General features: G+C 31.6%; 1 protein-coding gene across 1 annotated transcript in view; it reads right to left on the minus strand.

The window, feature by feature from the left end:
• LOC129980672 (neutral ceramidase-like) overlaps positions 1 to 22,725 on the minus strand; it is a 66,334-nt gene that overhangs the window by 8,417 nt on the left and 35,192 nt on the right. The window contains exons 8-14 of the mRNA XM_056091055.1: positions 22,295 to 22,381; positions 16,740 to 16,844; positions 15,483 to 15,564; positions 13,311 to 13,423; positions 4,421 to 4,515; positions 3,435 to 3,474; positions 596 to 694 (exon numbers count right to left, since the gene is read on the minus strand). Coding sequence (XP_055947030.1) covers positions 596 to 694; positions 3,435 to 3,474; positions 4,421 to 4,515; positions 13,311 to 13,423; positions 15,483 to 15,564; positions 16,740 to 16,844; positions 22,295 to 22,381 — 621 coding nt within the window. The remainder of the gene's footprint in view (positions 1 to 595; positions 695 to 3,434; positions 3,475 to 4,420; positions 4,516 to 13,310; positions 13,424 to 15,482; positions 15,565 to 16,739; positions 16,845 to 22,294; positions 22,382 to 22,725) is intronic.

The raw sequence follows: 22,725 nt of genomic DNA on the forward strand, positions 1-22,725 counted from the left end.
CCCTTTCCTGTTTCACAGACTACCACTTAGAATACAGAGAAAGATTAGCAGTTAGTAATTATATACCGAGAAATTATCGAACAATGTGTAGCCGAAGTCTTCTACTAACTATCCCTACGAAAACTACTTTAGATAAAAATGATTTATTTTTTTAAATATATTTTGAATTTATTGATATTAAATGCATCATTTGATATTATTATATTTGTGGCAATTATTATTATGTTTATAGTTATGTAGGTAAGTACATAATTCGTATTTATTATTAATTAATAATAAATATTGTAGACCTACACCACTGAGTGAACCGCAACACCTTGAAAAAAATTAGAAGTAGCCCGTACCCTGAAAAAGTCTGCCCACCCCTGATTTAGAGTTAAAAATTACTAACAAAAAAAAGAATTTCAATTGACGGTTCATTTAAAATTTGAATATAACAATTTACCCGTGTAATTACTCCTATTCTCCCCCACTCTGGAAAACAAAAGATTTAAATGCCAGCTTAGAGGAAAATTTCATCAACATATTCCTGAAGAAAAATCGATTTTGAATATTCCAAGGACGTTATCTAAAAAGTAATGATAAACGATCTCACCTGGTACTCCTCAAATGTAGTAACATACGAAGAATAAGCGTTACTGAGAGATGAAATTACAACTTGAAAATTATTTTTCGAACTTGACTCTTCCAAAACCTGTAAAGCAGGATCAATTATTATAATTTAATAAGATAATCAAAAAACTATTTAACAAAAAAAGAAGAAGAAGAAATTATTAATAACAGGTTTTTAAAAAAAGTAGAATTAATCAAGCCATAATCTCTATGGGAGAATTAAACGAATACAAGCATGAATTTCGGGAATATTAGTAATAAGTTCATGTTTCAAAATCGAATAATCAATACTTTGATAACAGCAGTAGATTCCCAATGAAAATTAATAAGACACTGAACCCACTAGTCTACAGGCTTATAAAGCCAATTTCAATCAATTATTTTAAATGCTAATTTTAAGAAACTTCATTTAATATTTAGCAACGATGGAAAACAATATTTCTAATTAGCAACTACAAAGTTTCAACGCAAAATCTCTCGAGATACGGGAAATAAGCTTGCACAGTTTATCATTACATTAATCTGTGTCAGTCATTCATTAATTCAGGAACATGATTCTTTTACTTAAATCTTTAATGATAGCACACCTATTCATAGAATGAAAATTAATAATATTCAACGTAATTAAAAAACATAACTTCCATTACGTACTGAAATAGGTTAATTATATTCAATGTCTTATAAAAGTTTGGCGAGAGCTTTCACTGAAACTAAATCTAAAAAAATTAAATGAAATTAATTGTTTTTTTTTAATTTTTTCCCATATGAAGTATGCAAAGAGAATGTATTGTAATCGTCAAAAAATTCGACGAATCGACACGTTTTATATTGTCTTGGTCTTAGAAACGCATTTTGAAAATTATGTACATCTATCTGTTTGTGAATACAATAATACAAAAACACTTTGAGCTAAACGTCTGAAATTTAGTATGTCGTCTTACAACCAAATTTGTAAAACCACATTTCCTGCCAAATTCGTAATTTTGACATTACTATCGACATTAGGGCGAAATCCATCGAAAAGAAATCCGGCTGCCTGTCAATAGGCATATGAGCATGATAACTAAAGTGTACAAAGAACTACATGAATGAATTTGGTATATATATTTACCATCAGAATTGTAAAAGAGATTAAATTTTGGATCAAATTTGTGGAAGGAGAAATCGTATATAAATCCATACACTTGCGTGCAGGTGAGCAAGGTAATTAAAAAAAAATGAAGCAACAAATTAAAAAAAAATTTAGCAGGCGATCTTAAAACTGTACCAAATTTTGAATCGAATCTGAGGCAAGGAATTCATCCAAAACGTATATTCAGTTCTCTTTATTATCTTACAACTCAAAAGCGCAATATTGTGTCCCTGCTCTCGGAAGGCGGTTAATTCAGTTTAGTTATATTAACATCCCGTTTTATGGCAACACCAGGGCTATTTTGAGACGGTCTTCATAATTTTAAATCGTGGTCAAATGACGAGGGCGACGCCTAAGCTGGCACCTCCTCTCCAAACTTCCACAGCATACCAGCGGGAGGACATCTGGCCCAGACGGATTTAATGTACACAAGACCAGCTTACACGACTATTCTTCGATGGAATTCCAGACCCAATTACCAACCCACCTTACCAACAGTGCACCGCGGTCCCACGGAAGACGGGGAAGAATAACACTTGCTAATTTTTTTACTTCTTCTCAACACTATCCAGCGCCCGTTATACTTTCAGGGGATATAGAGAATAAAAAAAACAGGTGTGAGATATACCAAAAAGTCGAGGTGAGTACACACCCATAGATTTATTTTAATAAAAACTGTTTAATTTTAAGTAAATTATTTAATATTCTAGCCTACTCTCTTATAAATGTGTGCCCCCTCATCTATACCCGGCAAAAAATTGCGGACCTTGAGTAGAGCAGAAAAGGATTTTATTTTTTTATTAATCCCTGATAAACGGGTAATAGTACGAATAGTACAGCGGGTAATTGTGCAGGTATAATATATGAATGCAAATAATATACGAATTTGCATTTTTGGTGCGTTTTTCCTAATTGATTTAAACCAAAATTTAGCAAGTTAGTTATAGCCACAAAATCATATATCAGATTTGATACATTTAAGTCAATATCTTTTTGAATGATCACGGTTAAATGCTTCTGAAGTGATTGACCAACAATTTTTAAACTCCTTGTTGGATTTGGCTCAAAATTTCATAGATGTCTGTACTATAGATGTTCAATGTGTACATCGAATTTTATCTATTTAGTCTTTATAGATTAGTAGTTATCGTCTTAGCTTATATCCTAACCAGCCGAACCAACAGACTTCCTCAGAATAGATTTTGCTCAAAATTTGATAGAAATCTAGAAGGCCATATACCATATTTCCTCTATCTAGCTCAAAGTGCTTATAAGTTATATGTGTCACAGATAAACAGACGAGTACACAAACATGTATTTTCCAAAAAAAAGAAGCATTAAATTATTTTCAGAACTTACGGAGGTCTAAAGCTTGAAGATTCGTCTTAATTTTGAATTCGAATTTTTCGACAATTAGAATACTTTTTCTGTACTTCGTATACGAAAAAGTAAAAAAGGCAGAAATATAGTTTGGCTCCATCTGGGACAGTAGCCAATATAGAGACCTCCCAGTTTATTCGCATCGTTAGGTCATTTCAGAGTCATCTAACCTGTACGATTGTACAATTCTTTTTCTATAAAAATTGCCACAAACTCTGTCTTATTTTTACGCAACATTTCATCATGGATAGTGATGTAAGAATAAGGAAAATGAAATCTGTAAATAAGTGTTAAGCTCGTTTTTTCTTACCTTGTGGACGGATTCTCTCAAACGTCTTCCAGCCATCGTTCTACAGGAAATAAAAAAGTAAAAAGGATAATAATATTTTCAGAAAATTTAAATAAAGTTTTCACTCAATAGCTGTTGTTAAAATGTTTGGGTACAGTGGAGCCTTGCTTAGTGAGCATAATTCGTCTTTGAATCTTATTCGTAATGTGACGCACCCGTAAAGCGAAATAATTTTTATCCATATTAAATCCATGCAAAATAGGACAATGCTTCCCAATTCCTAAATATGCTCTCATAAATTTATAATAATGTAATTTATTATTTATACTGCATGCTTTTTTTTACAAGAAAACTGTTTTAAGATATTTGTATTTGGGTACTCTTCAAAATCTGGAGAAAATGAAAGACAGTACTATCATAAAATGAATTTCTAGTGAGCATTTCATCTGCAGGGTGATGTTTCTCATACTTTTAGCATTTCCTTTATTTCACAGGAAGGTTTTTCACTGATGCGTGTATTATATCTTCCTCTCCGGACCAAATCTCCTCCGCAGATGTCTGCTGTGACACAGAATGCAGCTACATAAGCTCTTCAATACTTCTAGTTGTATTCTTCCACCAGCTGATCGATGTCGTCGGTATCCACTTTTAATCTCATAAACTTGATCAGAAACAAAATATCGTAGATTAATGGTATTTCCACAGGCACTTACTCAAACTCTGCTTAGAGGCGTTCGACAGCGGCATCCATCTAAAACGTCTTCCATGTGTATGTACTTGCTCATCAAGCAAGCATTTAACACACACTGTTACAAATCAATCCAGTATGTGGTTTCACGATATCTCTTCACCACTCTTTCTGCGAAATATCGCTTATTTAAGTGGGGCCTATTTTTATATTTTGTTTTACTCTCTGTGCTACTCACTCATTAAGCGAGGTCTTACTGTATTTTTGAACATTTGTATCAACTATTTTTATTCATGCAAAAACAGATTTCGTTACTCACGTGATTTCTGCAGGAACTCCCAGGATGGCCACATTACCAATGTAGAGGATCTGCGTGGGAACGACATCGGGCTGCCATTTGTAAGGAAGGGACATCTGAAGGAAAGAGAAGAATTGTAATTACAGCAACCCTTCAAAAATGTTTAAATTTTGAGGGATAGGAAAACCATTATATCTAATGATCGTTATACATAAAAGGAGTCGAATCGGAAATTCATATCGATATGAGAGAAAAAGGTACGAATTTACTTTTTCATATAAGAACATTTCCATTCTTCCGTAAAAACACCAATCTGCTTTAATCTCACCAAGATGCTTATGAAAGGAAAGAAAGTAAATGCGTGAAACAAACAAACAAAAAAACTCCAATAAAATCTTCTTAAAAGTGTTTTTTTATTTATTGCGTAAAATCATTCAAAAGTGATATGCGCCTTTCTGAAAAAATTATGGTCAGATACAATACCACTTGAAATTGTCTATTTGATAATAGATCCTAGATGAAGAGTGCGCGATTCAAATACTAACACGGACAAAATAAATAAAGTCTATGTAAACCGCAATAAAAAAAATCTTTCAATTTATATAAAAACGCAAGTTTATTTCCAACACACTCGAAGAACAAGGTCAATGTTAATTGTCTTTTACCCAGCATTTGGCATCTCTTTTCTCTCGCCATCTTCCTTATTTCTAGGATATCTTGTCCGCACTGCTTACTTTCAAAATTCTGGAAGGTGAATTCTTTGAAAGGTGAAAAGTTATTTTCTATCAGAAATGTAAATATTTGTTCGCAATGATAAATACTTCCAGAAGTGGAAGTATTTTCGTAAGGTAATTTTCGAATATTCTCAAATCTGGTTGGCAAATATTTCTAATATTCAGGTCGTCCACCTTCAAGCTTTTTGCTTTCAAATATGAACATTATGGGATCTCAGTTATTTTCCTCTGCATGTGGTTTAAGTTCTGTTTCTGTATTTATAGACAAAAACAGATAATAAAGACAACATTTCTTCAAGAGTTTTAAAATCTATTTGTTATTGGCGTATCAATAAAAGACTAATAACCTTTTATTTGCAAATGCTGGTTCGATATTAATAATTACATTTAATCAGAAATTTTAAATATTAAGCTGAAAATTTACATTAAAAATTGTTATGTACAATTATGTTTGCTGGGCAGCAAAAATATCCATTGTAGGGCTCAACTTTGACTTCTTGGGGGAAAAAATGTTTCCACTTCCAGTTGGTTTAAATGAAAAAAAATCATTAATAGATTTCTTTTAAAAAGATTTGTTCGATATTTATTTTTTAATTTTTTGCTTAATGATGTTTAAATAATTTATTTTTGTTCAAAATCAACGAATTCCCAAGATGATAATCATTTTTTACATATAAACGGAAGATAGTATCCAATATGTAAGACATGCCAATTTTGGCAACCCTTCTCACCCCTGAGAGTAACCCCGCTTGCCTAACGGAAGTGGGGGAGGAGAAAGAAGGAGAGAGAGAGAGAACTGGCTGAGAGGCAGCAGAGGAAGGTCGCTCTGTTAGATCGTGATGTTGTTTCTTGTAATATTTTCATAATTTTGTGTCGTAATCTGTGCTGTGTCCCTTATGAACCTGTGAATAAAAATTTTGGGACTAAAAAGGAGTGATCACTGTCTCTACCGCTCATACAAAAGAAACCCCACGCCAAAGAAAGGGTTTTTACATTGGTGGCAGCTACATGGGATGTGAGCAGAGACAAATCACAGAATAGGTGACCGGTACAGTGACCCATCGTAATCAATGGAATTCCTGGTCGTCGTAACCAGTGGAATTCTTGGTCTGCAATGGAGTTCTTTCTCATCTTGGTCATCGTCACCAGTGCGGAGTTCTTGAGTTTTCAAGTTTTGGTGCTCAGGAATTCAGTGCTCAAGAGTTCAGAACCTGGCTCCAGAAAAAGATCAGGCCTACTGAATGGTTCTATTTGGGTTCATCCGTGTGGGAAATAATTTTATTACCTCCAATGACAACAAACCGTGAGTACTGTAAACCTTTGTGCAATTATATCTCAAGTGCTGAAGAAGACCCTATTGCTTCGATTTTTTTAATGCTAAAACATAATTAAACGTTGTATTGGAATATAAATTTTCATAGTATACTGATAGTTTGGAAATATTTTGTGTATTTGTAATATGCATGTTTTTTTAATGCTAAAAAAATAATTAAACGTTGTATTGAAATATAAATTTTCATAGTATACTGATAGTTTGGAAATATTTTGTGTATTTGTAATATGCATGTTTTTTTAATGCTAAAAAAATAATTAAACGTTGTATTGAAATATTAAATTTTCATAGTATACTGATGGTTTGGAAATATTTTGTGTATTTGTAAGATGCATGTATTTTAATGAAAACTAAAGCAAAGCCAGACAAATTTGGATTCTTCCTGTCTTGAGCTGATGGCCAGTGCGACATTTTGTTGTGGGGGTCAGAAGACCATCCCGCCCAAACAACATCTGGTTTCTGTCTGCCCTGAGCTGGCGCGGATGCATTTTTTTTTTTTTATTTCATTTCGTGTAGGGGAGAAACGGATGCACTCTGTTTCCCTTGATATGTTTATTGCTTTGCAGATGTTTGTACGAGGTGATTTTGAAAACATCAGTATAGTGCTATTTTGTTTCCGGTGATACGTTTAATCTTTGTACTTGTTCTCTATGAGATTAAGAGTATGATATTTTATTTTAAGGATCTATTATTTCCGGTTAGAAGTAATAAATTGCTCTCTTTAGGTATAAAAATACTCAAGTTGGTATTAAAGATACATTGTGTGATGCAAACCTTTTTATTTTGTCAAAAATAAAGTAAATGAAATTTTGTTAATCCTGTTTATACATAGTTTAGGGGTATTTTTTTTTTATAGTTTTGATATATATATTTATGTATGTAAATTATGTATATTGTTATTTCTATTTGCAAACATATAATTTCTTCAAGTATTATAAATCTAAACTCTTAATAACAGTATCTATAGAACATATCTTCCAGAAATTTCATTGTAAGATTTTTTTATTTATTTTAGTTCATTTTTTTTAGTTAGTATCTAATTTCGATTTGAATTATTGTAAGGCAATTTGGCATTAGGTTTAGCTTGAAAAATGTCTTTCTTAAATAAAAGTAAAAAGGCAGACCTAATCTGTCTAGCAGAAGATTTAGGTGAGTCGCCAGACGAAACCATGTCTAAAGTAATTCTGAAAGAATTAATTTTAGCTAGTAAACATTATAACGAGGAAGAGGCAAAAGAATATTTAGAAGTTATCGTAGCTGGAAGGTTAAACAGGAACAAAAACTTGAAAATGAAAATAAACTAAAACAAGAGAGGGAATTTGAGTTACAAGTACAGAGGGAAAAGGAAAAGTTCGCACTCGAAAAACTTCGTCTAGAAGTGGAATTATCCAGGATCAATCAAAATTTGGTTCAAAATAGTGATCAAGTCGTGCGTGCAAAATCATTAGATGAAATAGTTAGGATGGTTAGGCTCTTAACAGTTAAAGTTCCTAGTAAGTCAGACGGATGGGACTATTTCTTTTCAAGCTTAGAAAAGGCATTTGTAAATGAAAATGTTAGTGATGAATTTAAACCAAAAGTGTTGCTTTGTTTATTAGGAGACAAAGTGTCTAATTTGTTAGTCAATATAGAAGAAGGCGAATTAAAAAATTATGAATCTTTGAAGTATTAGTAATTGAAGAAATTAGAAATATCCACTCCACTCACGGAATTAACCAAGAAGAATAAGCCAAACAAGGTAGGTTGGGGGGAAGAAGAACAAAACTCGTTTGAGAAACTGAAAGAATTACTCTGTGAGGTAACTAGTCTTGCTACCCCTGATGCCAACTTGCCATTCCAGATACACTGTGATGCGTCTGATCATGGTGTAGGATGCTGTTTAACTCAGCAAGATGCTGACGGGTCTTACAAACCAATAGCTTTTGCCAGCCAAAAATTCAACGCTGCACAAAAGAACTGGGCAAGCATTGAGAAAGAGGCTTGGGCAGTGGGCTGCTATATGGTCTGAATAAATTCGATAAGTGGATTTATGGTGCTAAGGTGGAGATCATATCTGATCACAATCCTCTTAAATATCTGAACCAAACCACTCCTAAAAGTCCAAAGCTAACCCGTTGGGCTCTAGCTCTACAAAGGTGGAATCATTCCATCACACATAGACCTGGTGTACAGCATCGAGGTGCGGACGCTCTATCACGACTGAAATAATTCATCACTTGTACAAAAAAAAAAAAAAAAAAGTTATGTCCGTATTTTTGATATTTGCATATGTATGAAACCAGTATGCATGTCATATTCGTTTTTATCTTTTTGAATTTATTTGTTTTTGATTTTGTAAGTAGGTTATAGTGTTTTTGTATATTTATATATTATTCATGAATGTAATAAAATCAGCCACTGTGGGCTAATTTTATGCTTAGGTGGGGCGTGTTAGACATGCCAATTTTGGCAACCCTTCTCACCCCTGAGAGTAACCCCGCTTGCCTAACGGAAGTGGGGGAGGAGAAAGAAGGAGAGAGAGAGAGAGAACTGGCTGAGAGGCAGCAGAGGAAGGTCGCTCTGCTAGATCGTGATGTTGTTTCTTGTAATATTTTCATAATTTTGTGTCGTAATCTGTGCTGTGTCCCTTATGAACCTGTGAATAAAAATTTTGGGACTAAAAAGGAGTGATCACTGTCTCTACCGCTCATACAAAAGAAACCCCACGCCAAAGAAAGGGTTTTTACACAATATATTTACAGATACAAACGGGGCTGAGTTTATAGACTTTCCTCTGAGTGCTGCACGAGAAATTTACAATTGATGAAGAGGTTTATTGTGAAGACATTTTGTTCAACAAATGATATGTATTCCTCAAAGCGACACTCAATTTTTTTAAAATAACATTTGTAAACTTCACAAGATTTGATTTGAGTTAAAATAAAGCTTCCTTTATTTGCATTTTTTATTCTTTTTAATTTGTAATTCCTTTGCTTTTAACCTTAAATGTTTCATAGATAACCGCAATGAGTGTGAACTATGCACTGTACCAAATGTAAATGTTTACCTTAACAATAAGTACTTGGTCCATTTCAAATCTCTTAGTATTTTTTTCTCTCCAGTGATTTCCTCAGAGAATAGATCCATTCGAACTGTTCCAGGGATAATTTGGACGAACGAGCAAGTGCGAGAGAGAATTGTGTTATTTTATATAGGATTGATTAGTGTTGCCATTCACTGTCTTTCATACCAATATTAAATATTGCAAATTGAATTCCCCCAAAGTATTATATTTTTAGATGATTTCCTTTTGAATACATTCCCTTCCGAAAGTGAAAGAATTATTAAATTATAAATAAACAGTTTTTATAAACAAACAGTACAAATGAGTGAAATTGCTTGAAAATGAAGGGCAAAAAGTTAATTTTTTAATTGACTTCGGGTGAAAGTAGAAAACTTTTGCATGAAACTTGGAAAAAAAGCATTCAGATTATTGGAAAATGTTTTATAATTCAGAATAATTCATACATTGATATAAGTAGAAAATTTATATGTGAAGCAAATAGTCTAAACGTTTTCAATAATTGGCAAACTAAAGAGACAATTGCGAGCGTCAATCATTTTGCATCATTTTTCATTTATATGAGAAATCTCGAAATGCGAAAGAATTTCGCTTTAATTTATTTCTTTATTTTCGAAAGAATAACAAGACAATTAGAATGCACTACGTTTAATGTGCAAATCTATCAAAGTAGGTGAGTAAATTAAAGCTAGTTAATAATAATAAATAACTAAAAGAATTATCCGATTTAATAAATATAAGTATTTAAAGTTAATGCATTAAATCACTTTAAAATCATGTTCAAATATTCAGGGAAAAACTTTAAAACTTTGCATCGCTTCCTATTTTTTATTTCTGATTAAAGTAAACAGATTAAATAATTAATTTAAAAACTACAAGAAATATTTCCCACGAAAATATTTTTTAGTGTTGACGTAATATTACTTTTTTTTCAGAAGAGAATGTATCGAAAATTTTCATAACATGAAATGATTTTCAAGTTATGTGTGTGATATTAAATTGCCAGAAACTTTGGATTACTTTTTTATTGCGTGGTCTGTGTTTTAAATGTATTGATAGAGATACATTTTAACATATTGAAGTGATGCCCGGCATCCACCAGAGAAAGATTTTGTTTCTCACATCAGTCTTTTGGTTTACATTGAAACGAAAATAAAGTTAAAACAGTATTTGAAAAAAAAAAAAAAAACATTTACACGTGCAGATGTCGATAACTAAAATGATGCAGCAGTTCTTCACTCTAATCAAACAAAGGAAATTCGTTTCACAACTACAAACCGATAGGTATCCTGTGCTTTATAATTTATCACTAAATTAACTCTCCTGTGATAAGATTATGGAGACGAAAAAAAATTTAATACAGAGGGGTTTTTTTTATCACTTATTACTCTAAGACATGCAAATAGATCATATTTGAAGGTCTTAAACAATTGCAAAAATAGAACAGATGAAACCGATATAAAAGGATTAGAAATGTGAGACCAGATTACGCAGAATTCCCACTATTGTTTCGATTCGACTAAAACTCGATGTTAGTTGCTGTTGTAATTTCTAATGGCACTCGCCATGGACAAGCTCGCTGACGAAATCAGCGATTTTAAGCCGAGGGTGCGTCTCTTGTTTTTTAGTAGCGTCAGCTAGAGCCAAGAGTACGTCTTAGCTACTCACGCATCACATTCGCTTGCACAACTCCGTTTTAAAAGGTGGCACATTCACACATCTCAAAGATAGAACAGATGAAGAACAACCAAGCCCGAACCAGGATTCGAACCCAGGACGCCCAGATCACGGGGATGACGTGCCACCCCTATGCCAGGACGCCGGTTCGATGTTAGTCATTTATGAAAATTGTATATCCTTGAATCCTTTAAAAATTTGTAAGAAGAATGCAGCCTATTTAGAATGGAAACAAGGAAAACATTGATTACGCTCAGTTCTTGCATATAGAGTAAATATTCATTTTCATAAAATAGGAGGATGTTATTTATAGGTTCTAGGTATTGATATATCATATTCAGAGACTGAAATACATAAATGTTTCACTATTGAGTACCCTTGGACATCATTAGATGATTCCCTCGGACCACCCCTTATGATCAGAATCTCTGCCAGGAAAATAAAATGCATTGACGTCCAGCCACTGTTATGTTTAGAAGGAATCATAAAACATCCTGGAATTCTCTCGCACCCTTCAAGTGCATCATGGTCAGATCTAGTCATATGACCACTAGTGCCCATCTTCACATCTGAATCTCATCTACAGAACATCTACGAAAGAAATCGTCATACTTTTCCTATCCAAGAAATCTGCTAAGTTATAATCCAAGGAATGACTAAGTTATAATGTCCAAATATTAGATAATAATGTCAATTATTAGAAGCAAAAAGAAGGGAAATATTGCTTATAAGAAATTCTGCATTAAAATAGTAAATATAATTCAAACTATTGGTCTTATTCATAGTAACACAAACAATACACATTAATATAAAAGTGTTCAGCAAAAGAGAGGTGTATTTTCGATACTAACAAACTCAACGAAGTGGAATTTCTTAATACAGATTATTATTTTCCAATTCCTTTTCTTATAACTACAAATCGTTCTTCATTACAACTTTAACACTCATAATCCTTCTTTTCCAACGAGCCGGAAAGACATGAATATCGGCTTCAATACAAGCAGTTAACCCATGTCTCTCTGTAAGCTCGTTGCACTTCAGTTCTTTTCTATGCAAGATTTACATTTCATGATGTCCTTATTATCAACTTCAAAATCAAAGTGCTTAATAAAATTAAAAAATTTCTATTACACGAACGATTGATTCAATTTATGGAGTCATTTTTGTGAAAGGACAGACAAATTCTTGTTTTATCTCTGATTTTAGCTTTTGTATTATATTCCAAAATGAAAAATATTTGAAGCGAGACTGGAAAGTAATGAATTAGCATAATTCAAAATAGAGTAAGTCGGGATGCAAACGCTCAGAGATGATCGGTTTACGAACTTCAATGAACAGTTTCGTGAAATACCTTCGAACAATATTTGATGATGGATGATAAAGATGGTAAACATATCAGAAAAGCAGTCGATATTCTTCAGATGCATCTTAGTGTGGAGATGGAAAACGATAACTAATGCAGTGGCGTAGTAAGATAGATGGTGTAACGGCATATTTTCTGTGTCCTCACTATTGTATTTGTCTTTAATACAGAGTTTGAGGATATATATTGTATATCTATTTTACGGAGACCCGTCCAATTCACAAGCAATTGAATATATGCATTTTCTTAAAAAATATTTAATTTTAAAAGAATTACGACAATGACAGACTTTATTTATCACGATATTAGTAGATTTAAATAAATTATGCAAACGTTTGCTGTACTTATAGTTATTTATCACAATATTTGCAGGCACATTCTATTTTATGTGAATGTGAGTATGTTCCGCTTACTTTCTTCATTCATAAGAATCGCTATTCATCGATTTGTTTATATTTTACTGTTGCCATTCCACAGTAAATAATAAGAGCGATTTCTGTGCCACGTATTTTAGCCTTATATATATATATGCAAAGAAGAAGACTTAGTGGCAAAAATTTCGACATCATCTGGAGCCAGTGCATTGCACTTTATGTTCGTTCGTAATAGGTTTAGATAATTATTTTGCATAGATTTTCAGAGATGGACAGTAGTAGCATTGGCTAAAATGAGAGTAAACTGCATTATTTTTCAAGCATATGCACGAAGCATCGGAGCTACAGAACATGAGTTAGAAATTTTACCTCTCCTGTGGCAAGTAGGATTGGCTTGGGAGCTTGGCAGGCCTTCAGTTCTTTGGAGGGTCTTCGAATAAAATCGACGACAATGTTCCAGAGAGTGGATCCTTTTGTCGTGCCTGCAAATGATATGAATGTGTGCTAAATAAGTCAATAATATTAAATAATGAAAAAGTTTCAAAAGAGAAAAGGGAGCGTTTTAAAGAATGGTGTTTGTATGGGGGAAAAAATATCTGCAATCGTGATATGTTATGTGTGAATGCTGTAGCACTACGAAACATTTTAAACTAATTTTATCTACAGGATGAGTATAAATGAATACTCCAACTTTGCAAGGCTATTAAATGAAAACAAAACAATATATAACCTTGTTTTTCGTCCGAAACTCCAAATAATATTTTAAAATTTAAATTTAACACAATAAGTATTCGTTATAAAAATATGAAAAAGAATAAGAACGATGGACGAAAAAATATGTTCTTCAAAAATATGAACGATACCGAGACGATATGATTTTTAGTTTAGTTTTAGTTATTTTAACGACCCGCTATAAAGCAACACTAGGGCTATTTTGGGATGGACCTCATAATTTTGAACCATGGTCAGATGACGAGGACGACACCTGAGCTGGCACCTCCTTCTCCACACCACACCACATCACATCAGCGGGAGGACGTTTGGCTCTGATAGATTTAACGTGCAACAGACCCCCTTACACGACGGTTCTTCGGTGGAATCGGGTCTCGAACCTGAAACCCTACGGTTCACGAGCCGAGACCTTATCATCAGGCCACCACAGAGGCGATATGATAACTCATCCCATACTCTTTCAGCATCTCTGATGTGATAATTTGAAGGTCTGCAAATATATATGTCTTAATTTTAACAATGTCTGTTGGTAGCAGGGAAACAAATACCTGCTCTTATATGTAGACCCAGGAAAATAAAATATCGGCACACTCGCATATCTGCATCTTTTCAAAACTTCACACCAAGCTTGCAGAAAAAAATTATGGAATGAGTTATTGTACTGCCACGATATTCTTTGTCTTTCACATTAAATACTCATAACTGTATTGAATATAAATTTTCAACTGTTATTTTTGATTTTCGATGAACAACAAGGCTACTTTGTTTTGTTTTTATTCAACAGTTATATTCATTTATAATCACCCTGTATAAGGTAAAACAAATTTTAAAAAAGGTATCTATAAATGTTCTTAAATTTTCGTCATCTCTAGCCATTGCCCATTTATTTTACTTTTGATTTAAATTTCCGTTAGAAATCTTAATGATATTAGCTTGGTAGTCAACTAAAATCCTTTAAGTCTTGAATGGCTTCAAAACTTACATAGATTCGGCTAAAAATAGTAATTGGGGCATTGAATTAAACTTTAAAGCTCAACGTTTTAACTGAAAATAATAATTAGTAATAGTTGACTCGGTTTCATTAATTTTTTAATCAATTATTATAAACTTCTTTTTGTTCTTCTTAGATAAAGTCGTATTTTTAAACCGTTATGTTGCCTGAATTTTATTTTTTTAATCGTATTTTTCAAATAAATGTGCTCCAAAACTATTTACATTATGGTTTTGTATAAAATATTCATTAGCAAAACGCTACAGGGTCGAAATATCTATCATTTCAAATTAGGATATTTTCTTGCATTCAATAACGATTGATAAAATATAAAACAATTTGCGAAATATAAGTAAACTTAAGAAAGATATATTGACTTAAAATGAAAAACTTTTAGATATTTTCAAAAAATTTTGTGACCAATCAAATCGCATCAACAGTTTCCACATTCAAAATTGCACCAATAACAAGGAATATAAAATGAGATTTAATGTGAAATAAATCTTTGCGAAAAAAAATATTTATTCACAAATTAATATTTTTAACTGTCCTCTTTCTAAACGAGGTAAATTTTATAATTTGAGAGGAAAGGATTAATTTAACAGATATTATAATAAGTGATGGAAAAAAAACATTAACGAAAATGAATAATACAAGAAAATATATTCTGCTATTGAAGTATAGTCAAGTGAATGATTCAGTTAGCATGCTTAGATGCTTGATTTCAGCTAAGTTAGTGAATGAATGGTTGTACATTAATTACCTCTGATACTCCATTAAATTATTCTTAAAGTAAGTAACTATTATTCTCAACTTACCTTGAAGAAAATCGAATTCGCCCGGACAATCGATGGTTCCCGCAGCAAAACTGAAACCCATGGCAGGCTTGCAAGTAGTTCTCTGTATCAGGGGGAAGACGAAACTTGGATTAAACAAGACAAATTTTTCTAATCATGTAGATACAATGATTTCATATAACTTCAAATACGATTGCCATTTGTACATTTTCTATACAATGGTTAACTAAGATTGGTCAATTTTTAAATAGGATTTTTCACAATTTAACTAAATATTTTTAATTGCATTTTTCCAAGATTGCTGACAGCCAAGAATATGCTGTTTTTCTTATGGGGGAGAAACGTTGGTTGAATGTTTATAGACTATTATGTAAGTTTGTCGTACGATGTTGGAAGACTCACTTCAGTTGTATTTTTTTCTGCCCTTTTTAATACTCATAGCTCTATCACTTAAGTTATACCCCCCAAAGAGGATATTTCTTAAGTGATGGAATGAGAAGCTTCCGGTAAGGTAATTGGTTCTCATTAACCTGAAGGATATAAAAATGCTGTAGGTTCAACTACCCCTACCGATAATGGAACTTGTCTCCTACAGGAGAGGTTGTGTCGTTGTCATATTGGTTCTTAGAATTCAACCTTAGTTCTCGACTATACTATCGCAGCGTCCAGTAATTTAGATTTATCCGTATACCTTCGGATAGTTCGGAGTAGCTGTTTATAGTTTTCACTTAATAAATTAGAGAAGGAAAGGAGAGAATCTTATACTCTGAACAATCGAACTTCACTTTTTCCTTCCGTATTTTCCGACAAATACTTTTTTTTTTATCAAAGTAAAAAAAAAAAAAAAATGTTTTTTGAAATTTTTCTATTATGTCAGTTTTCTCTCTCTTGAAGAAGTTCGGAACAAAGAAATCCACGACATGATATTTTCATAACGAACCTCCAAAACACAAATCAATGTTAGATTTATTCCTTTCTTGCCATTACGGCCTGGAATCTCCATTCACTGAAATGTGTGCATTTTGATTTGAATGATTGGTCCGATATGAATTTTTCTATATGATACACTTCTGGAGATAAAAAAGAAACAAAATTGTTCTAAACTTAACTTTTTTTTCAATAACACAACTATAAATAGGTTAGTAAATATTTTAATTTTGCATATAATTTGTTTTTTAATATTTCTTATTTCACGGAATAATTTGACAAATCACTTATTTTTCCTAAACGTTTAAAATAATATCGGTGAAATACAAAAGATGTAAAGAAAACTCTTACCCTTTCGGTACCATTGCTTTCCAGTTCGATATTCGACATGTCAATGAATTGATGAATGAAAAGCACCGGACCCGACACTCTTTGATCCGCCGTCCTGAACAATTCCTGGTTTTAAAAAAATGAAACTGATTAGTTTCAATAAAAAATTTACAACATCTGAATTTAAAAGGCCTACTTTTAGCTACCATTGCTAGTTCGATATTTAAAAATTATCCGTAAAATAAACTGACTGTAGTAATTTGCAATGGGAATAAGAGAACAAAGTGTTTTATATGTTAATATTTAAAAAGCATGTTGCCAAAAAGCAAAATACATCAAAATGAGGTGTTAATTTTTTCCCACCTTCATGGATTCTATAACAGGCTGACATTAAAAATGAGAATAAAAATCAGAAACGAAATTTATGGTATTCGCAAACATCATCCTGTTCAAAAGAATAAGCAACATTTCTTCATTTTGAGCCATCGCATGTCCCAACTAATAGGCGCTGTTCACATTCAGAATCATTTTACTTTGAAATTGTGGCCTTGATGCTTTATTCTTATTTTTTTGTAATTATTCTTATTTTAAAGTGGGTATACATTATTCTGAATTAACTCATTTCGGACATTTCTAATTGTTCTTCAGTTACAGTATCAAACAATTCTAAACGAATATTAACTGATTAGAAGGAAAATTGTATTCTTTCTTTCTTTCTATCATTCAATAAAACTCATCCTTCCGATTATAGAAATTGTTAAAAAAATTTTTAATTTCCCAACCCACCTAGCTTACTCAAATGGTGTAAATCTGGAATGATTCGATGGGTAAAAAATATCAGAAAAAAATTAATAGCTATATTGTATATAGCGTGTCCAAAAAAATGGAACAAGCTTTTATTTCTTAAACTTAATTATTTCAATTAAAGATATACTTCTAGTTACAAAGTTTCATGAAATAAGGTACCCAAACGTGTAAAAAATATTTTGGCATCTGTAAAGAGTTTGAATAAAAAATTACAAAAATTAAATTTTTATCTGATGCCGTAGTGAAACAATTTGACTCAGTACAATTTTTCTTTTACACTCATCTATAAGCACTCAAAGCTTCATTTTTCTGTCTGCAAGAGTTGTCGAGATATTAAAAGGCAAACTAATTTAAGTCATTTTTCAATTTCTCATTCTGGTGTTTGAGCGAGTTTTTCTTAGTCTCTTTCCGGGATAATATACGTATTACAAAAGGCTATCAAAGAGGATGTACCATTATGTAATTGTTAACTTCCATAAAATTTTTTAAAAAATGTCAAATAAAACAAGAACTGATGTGCTAAAAAAGTTTGCACAAAATGAACACATAACTTTCGACACTTATACCAAGTTGCCTTCTAATAATAATATATGCGTACACGCGATCCTATTTATCACTTGTGACATCAAGACAGACTTCTTGAATTCTTGGCAAAAAGTAGCTGCATCTACAAGATACGCATTATGCACAGAAGAACGTAAGCAACCCCATAAATAAAAAATAACAGGAGTCGACTTCATGTGATACGAGAGGAAATTCATCAGATCCTTGTCAGCCAATCCATTTGTCATAGAATTCAGTGTCCAATTATCGTCTTGCAGAGCACGTATGATGAGAAAGAGCAACATCTAGTTACGACAGTGTCAGAAAAAATAAAATCAAAGGCCACAGAGCTCAGGCATCATGTCATTCAAAACTAACTGAGTATATCGGTTACCATTCAACATACTGTTGTACAAAATAAGACCAATCAAAGTTTCTAAATATATCACATAGCGCATTTGTCGAAAATTATTACAAATAATGAGCCTCTTGTACGAAGAATGAATTTCATTTCGTTTGAAAAATGATCTCTTTAACGATTGTTATTACCATTTTGATTAAAATGGCATTGTTTGTCCAAATTACAATTCTAAGGAAAGAAAGATTTGATTTCATTCTGAAATGGAGCCCCATCTAGATGGCCTGGTAATCATAATCTAGATGACCAGGTAAGAGTTCACGAATGCTGTATTGCGACAAAATGCCACACTTGTATAAAACCTCGTCCTTCCTCCCAGAAATATTCTTATAATTTTCAGTCGCTAAACCGTCTTATAAAATGCTATTTCTAAAATGATGCTGAAATCTCGAAAACGACGTTAGTATTTTTTTGTAACTAGGCTTCCGGTATAAAGATTACATACAAAATCAATCATTAAAAAGTACGTCGTCGCTGTATATCATTCCATTGCAAAGTTTAATATCATGAAAAAATTGCAAGTAAAAAATTTTCTTTTCTTTTTCAGACCACTAATTTGTTAAGATATCTTAAATGTCTGATTTCTCAAATTTCTATATAATGAATGCTCATTTTGAACTTTTAATGTGATAAATGTTTTCAACTAAATTTATACTGAGCCCCTCTAAATTATAAAATAAATTTATCTAAGCATATTTCGTAAACAGAAGCATGAAATTTTGTGTGCATATAAGAGAAAAATTTTGCTACACTCTTACACTAAGGAGGTCGTATAATTTGCTTTTAACTTTTTCATTTCAATCTTCACAGAAGCCAAAGCGTTTCATACAATTGTGCATCTTATTTAGTGAAATTTTGGAAGTATATCTTTAGATGCAATATTAGAAGGGAAAAAAAATGCTAGTTCTACTCTTTTGGAATATTATATTACTAGCAGCCTTTGGCAATCCGCCAGTTGGCCAATCTTAATGCTCGTTAAAATTTCAATAATTAAATATTTTATGTAACTCCTATTTTCATAGCTTCTTCATCAAAATATTTTAAATCTTCAAATTTTGATAGTCATATAATTCACTCATAATATTATAAAGGCCTTCAGGTATAACGTAATATGTATCTCTTTAATTTTCTGTTAGCTCCCGTTGAATTTATGCCTTAAATTAAAGTGGAAATAATTAAACTGCAATTAATATAAAAACATTTTTTTACTGAAACAAAGAATTTAAAAAAAAAAAAAAATATGAGTACTAAAAACAGAGTCGCTGAGCATTTAAACCTCATGTGCATTAAAGAATATCTTTCTTAATTTATGTAATATGTCAAGAATTTTTCAGCAAAATTTTCACAGATTCATCATGAACAAATCGATTAATTAACAATGTTTAATTTTAAATGCTCCAACTACTAAGAAAATAAACAGAATCGTTTGAAATAAGCGGTCAAAAACATGTTAAGTCTAACCTCGTTAGCGTGTGTGTGTGTGGGGGGGGACCTAATTAAAAATATAAGCATATACGAAAAATATAGCTAGCATAAATACAATTTAATTACAAAAGCACACAACTAATCTAAAAACAATTTATTTACAGTGTGTACCTGATATAAAATAAAACAGTAAACCAATTAATGAAACTCAAGTCCGTATACGTTAAAAATACAGCTGTCAACAATCAGAACACACTGCGCATGCGTGAATTTTCTACGCCAGTTGGGGTAACGTTATGGAGGTTAGGAATTTTTAATTTTAATTACCAAATTTAATTAAAAAGTACTTCAGAATGGATCCGAAAGATCGATTAATTAACAATGTTTAATTTTAAATTCATCAAATATTAAGAAAATAAACAGAATTATTTAAAATGATCGGTCGAAAACATGTTAAGCCTAACCTCGTTAGCATGGGGAAAAAAATTGTAGCCTTACTCATTTGGCGATGGGGAAATGAAGAGATTTTTTTGGTAGGAAAGTTAGTTTATAATTAATAAAAAAATTAATCCCTCAATTTAACGGGATAAATAGTAGCCTTGCCCTTTTCCAGATTATAATCTATCTCTGGGCCAAATTTCATCCAAATCCGTTCAGCCATTCTGGCGTGATTGAGTAACAAATATCCATCTATCCAAACTTTCACATTATAATAGTAGTATAGATTTTTTAAAAATTCATTAAAAACAGAAATTTAATTAATTGATTAAAACGTAAGTATCATTGAAAAGATTATTTTTTGATCTTCAACATGATGTAAAAATCAATCTTGTGCTGTAATATTTTTGGAAGTTGTAGTGGAAAAACGCCAAAATTTTGCTTAATTTTTAATTAATTAATTAAAATCATAATTAAAAATTTAAAAAAAAAAGGGGCTCTGAGGTGCAGGTTCCAGACTTCCAAGCTATACATGTACCAAATTTGGTAGCTGTAGGTCAATCGGACTCGCCTATAGAGCGCCAACATAAATACAGACACATTGAGCTTTATTATAAGTATATATATACAGAGAGGGAGATAGAGAGAGAATTCAGAAAGTATAAAAACACAAAAAGAACAAAAATAAATAAATGATATATGTAAAAGAAATATCAATAAATTATAAATAAAACAAATTTCATGGAGAACATAGAAAAAGGATTAAAAATGTAAAACACATTTGCATATCATAAAAATAAAACATAATATGAAACGGGAACAAAGTATTCCATATATACATATAACAAGAAACGCGAAAACAAGACGTAAAAAATAAATGTAAAACAGAAACAATAAAAAGCAAGACAATGTAATAAACATATTTTTAAAAAGACCATAGCCCATCAAACACTTTAGAGAAAGAAGGGGAAATCGATACATGTTATCAAAGTAAAAAAAAAGTTACGTATAAAAAAAATTCAGAAAAAGGGAAAAAATTTTAAATAGTGACATATGCCAAATGAAAATTAGATGTGTGGATTATTAGCACAGTCTATTGCATATGTAATCACTGATTTTAAATATTTTCCTTGTTTTAAAAATAGCATTTTGCTTAAAAAAAGCAACAGATCCTACTGTCTTTTCCACACAAACTTCGATAAATTCAAAAATCATTATCTATATAATATTCTTTTTCTTTTGCATACTGTCAAAAGTTGGCCTATTTCATTTTTTTAAAATGAAGTAGTCTTTATGATTTATATACTTCAGATATTATTTTGCACTGAAAATATTTAATAAAAACATTGTTTTTTAACTCATTGTATAAGCATATTGTGAATCCAAGAATTAATTCACAGAATTAATCATCGCAAAAATTAATTCACTGAATTAATCATCCAAAAATAAATTCACAGATTTCCATGAAGAAAGAAAATTATACGGCAAACAACGTTCTTAAATTTTTTATATTAAATCCTGAAAATGAAGTATGGGTGAAAAAAAAGATAAAAACTTTTGCTTTACAAAACTGAATATACAGTTTTGGTGGAACTGACAGTTTCATAGCTCGCAATACTTCTTAAAACTTTGATAATAATAAATCGAAATTCAGTGACACTAATTTCGAGTTTCATAACATTTTTAAGACTAGAAACATTGACAAACGCCTATTATCGATTGGCTCTAACAGAAGTAAACAGAAAAATAGACTTATTTTTAAACTTTGAAGTTGAAAACTCTTGTATCAAATTTTAGAAATGTTGTTCTATACAAAAATAATAGTTGATTGAAAAAATACATGTTGCGTAAAGAATTTTTCCCCCTCGCCGCATCACAGAAATTGTAATTTGAGGTTTATAACCACTTGATATAGCCATAGGATTCCATAAAACAGTTCTCTTACTTTGGCCGTTTTGTATTGTCTTCTGCCAATGATCCAAGTGCTTTCAAACATGTCTTGTCCCGGACCAACGGCAATGCAGCGCTCTTTCTGCAAAGATAAAGCACAAATGCTTTAAAAATAAAATTCATAAAATACGAACACAAGGAAGCATAGAAGAAACCTCATAGTTCTTTTTCATAACACTATTTTGATCTTATTTGATAAATCTTGCTTTAATGGCAAATGCTTTTATACAGTTTTATTCCTCCATAGCGAGATCTTTGTTGTTTAATTCAATGCATGGAACAAGAAAAAAAAAACTAATTATGACTTGCTTTAACAGACATGAACATGATTTACACTTTAATATAGAAAATTCATGCTTCGCAAGATACTTCAAACTTATTTCACCAAACTGGCTTTGAAACATATGAAATAACTTGCATCATCGA

The sequence above is a fragment of the Argiope bruennichi genome, chromosome 1 (assembly GCF_947563725.1).
Source record: "Argiope bruennichi chromosome 1, qqArgBrue1.1, whole genome shotgun sequence".
In the NCBI taxonomy this organism is placed as follows: domain Eukaryota; kingdom Metazoa; phylum Arthropoda; class Arachnida; order Araneae; family Araneidae; genus Argiope; species Argiope bruennichi.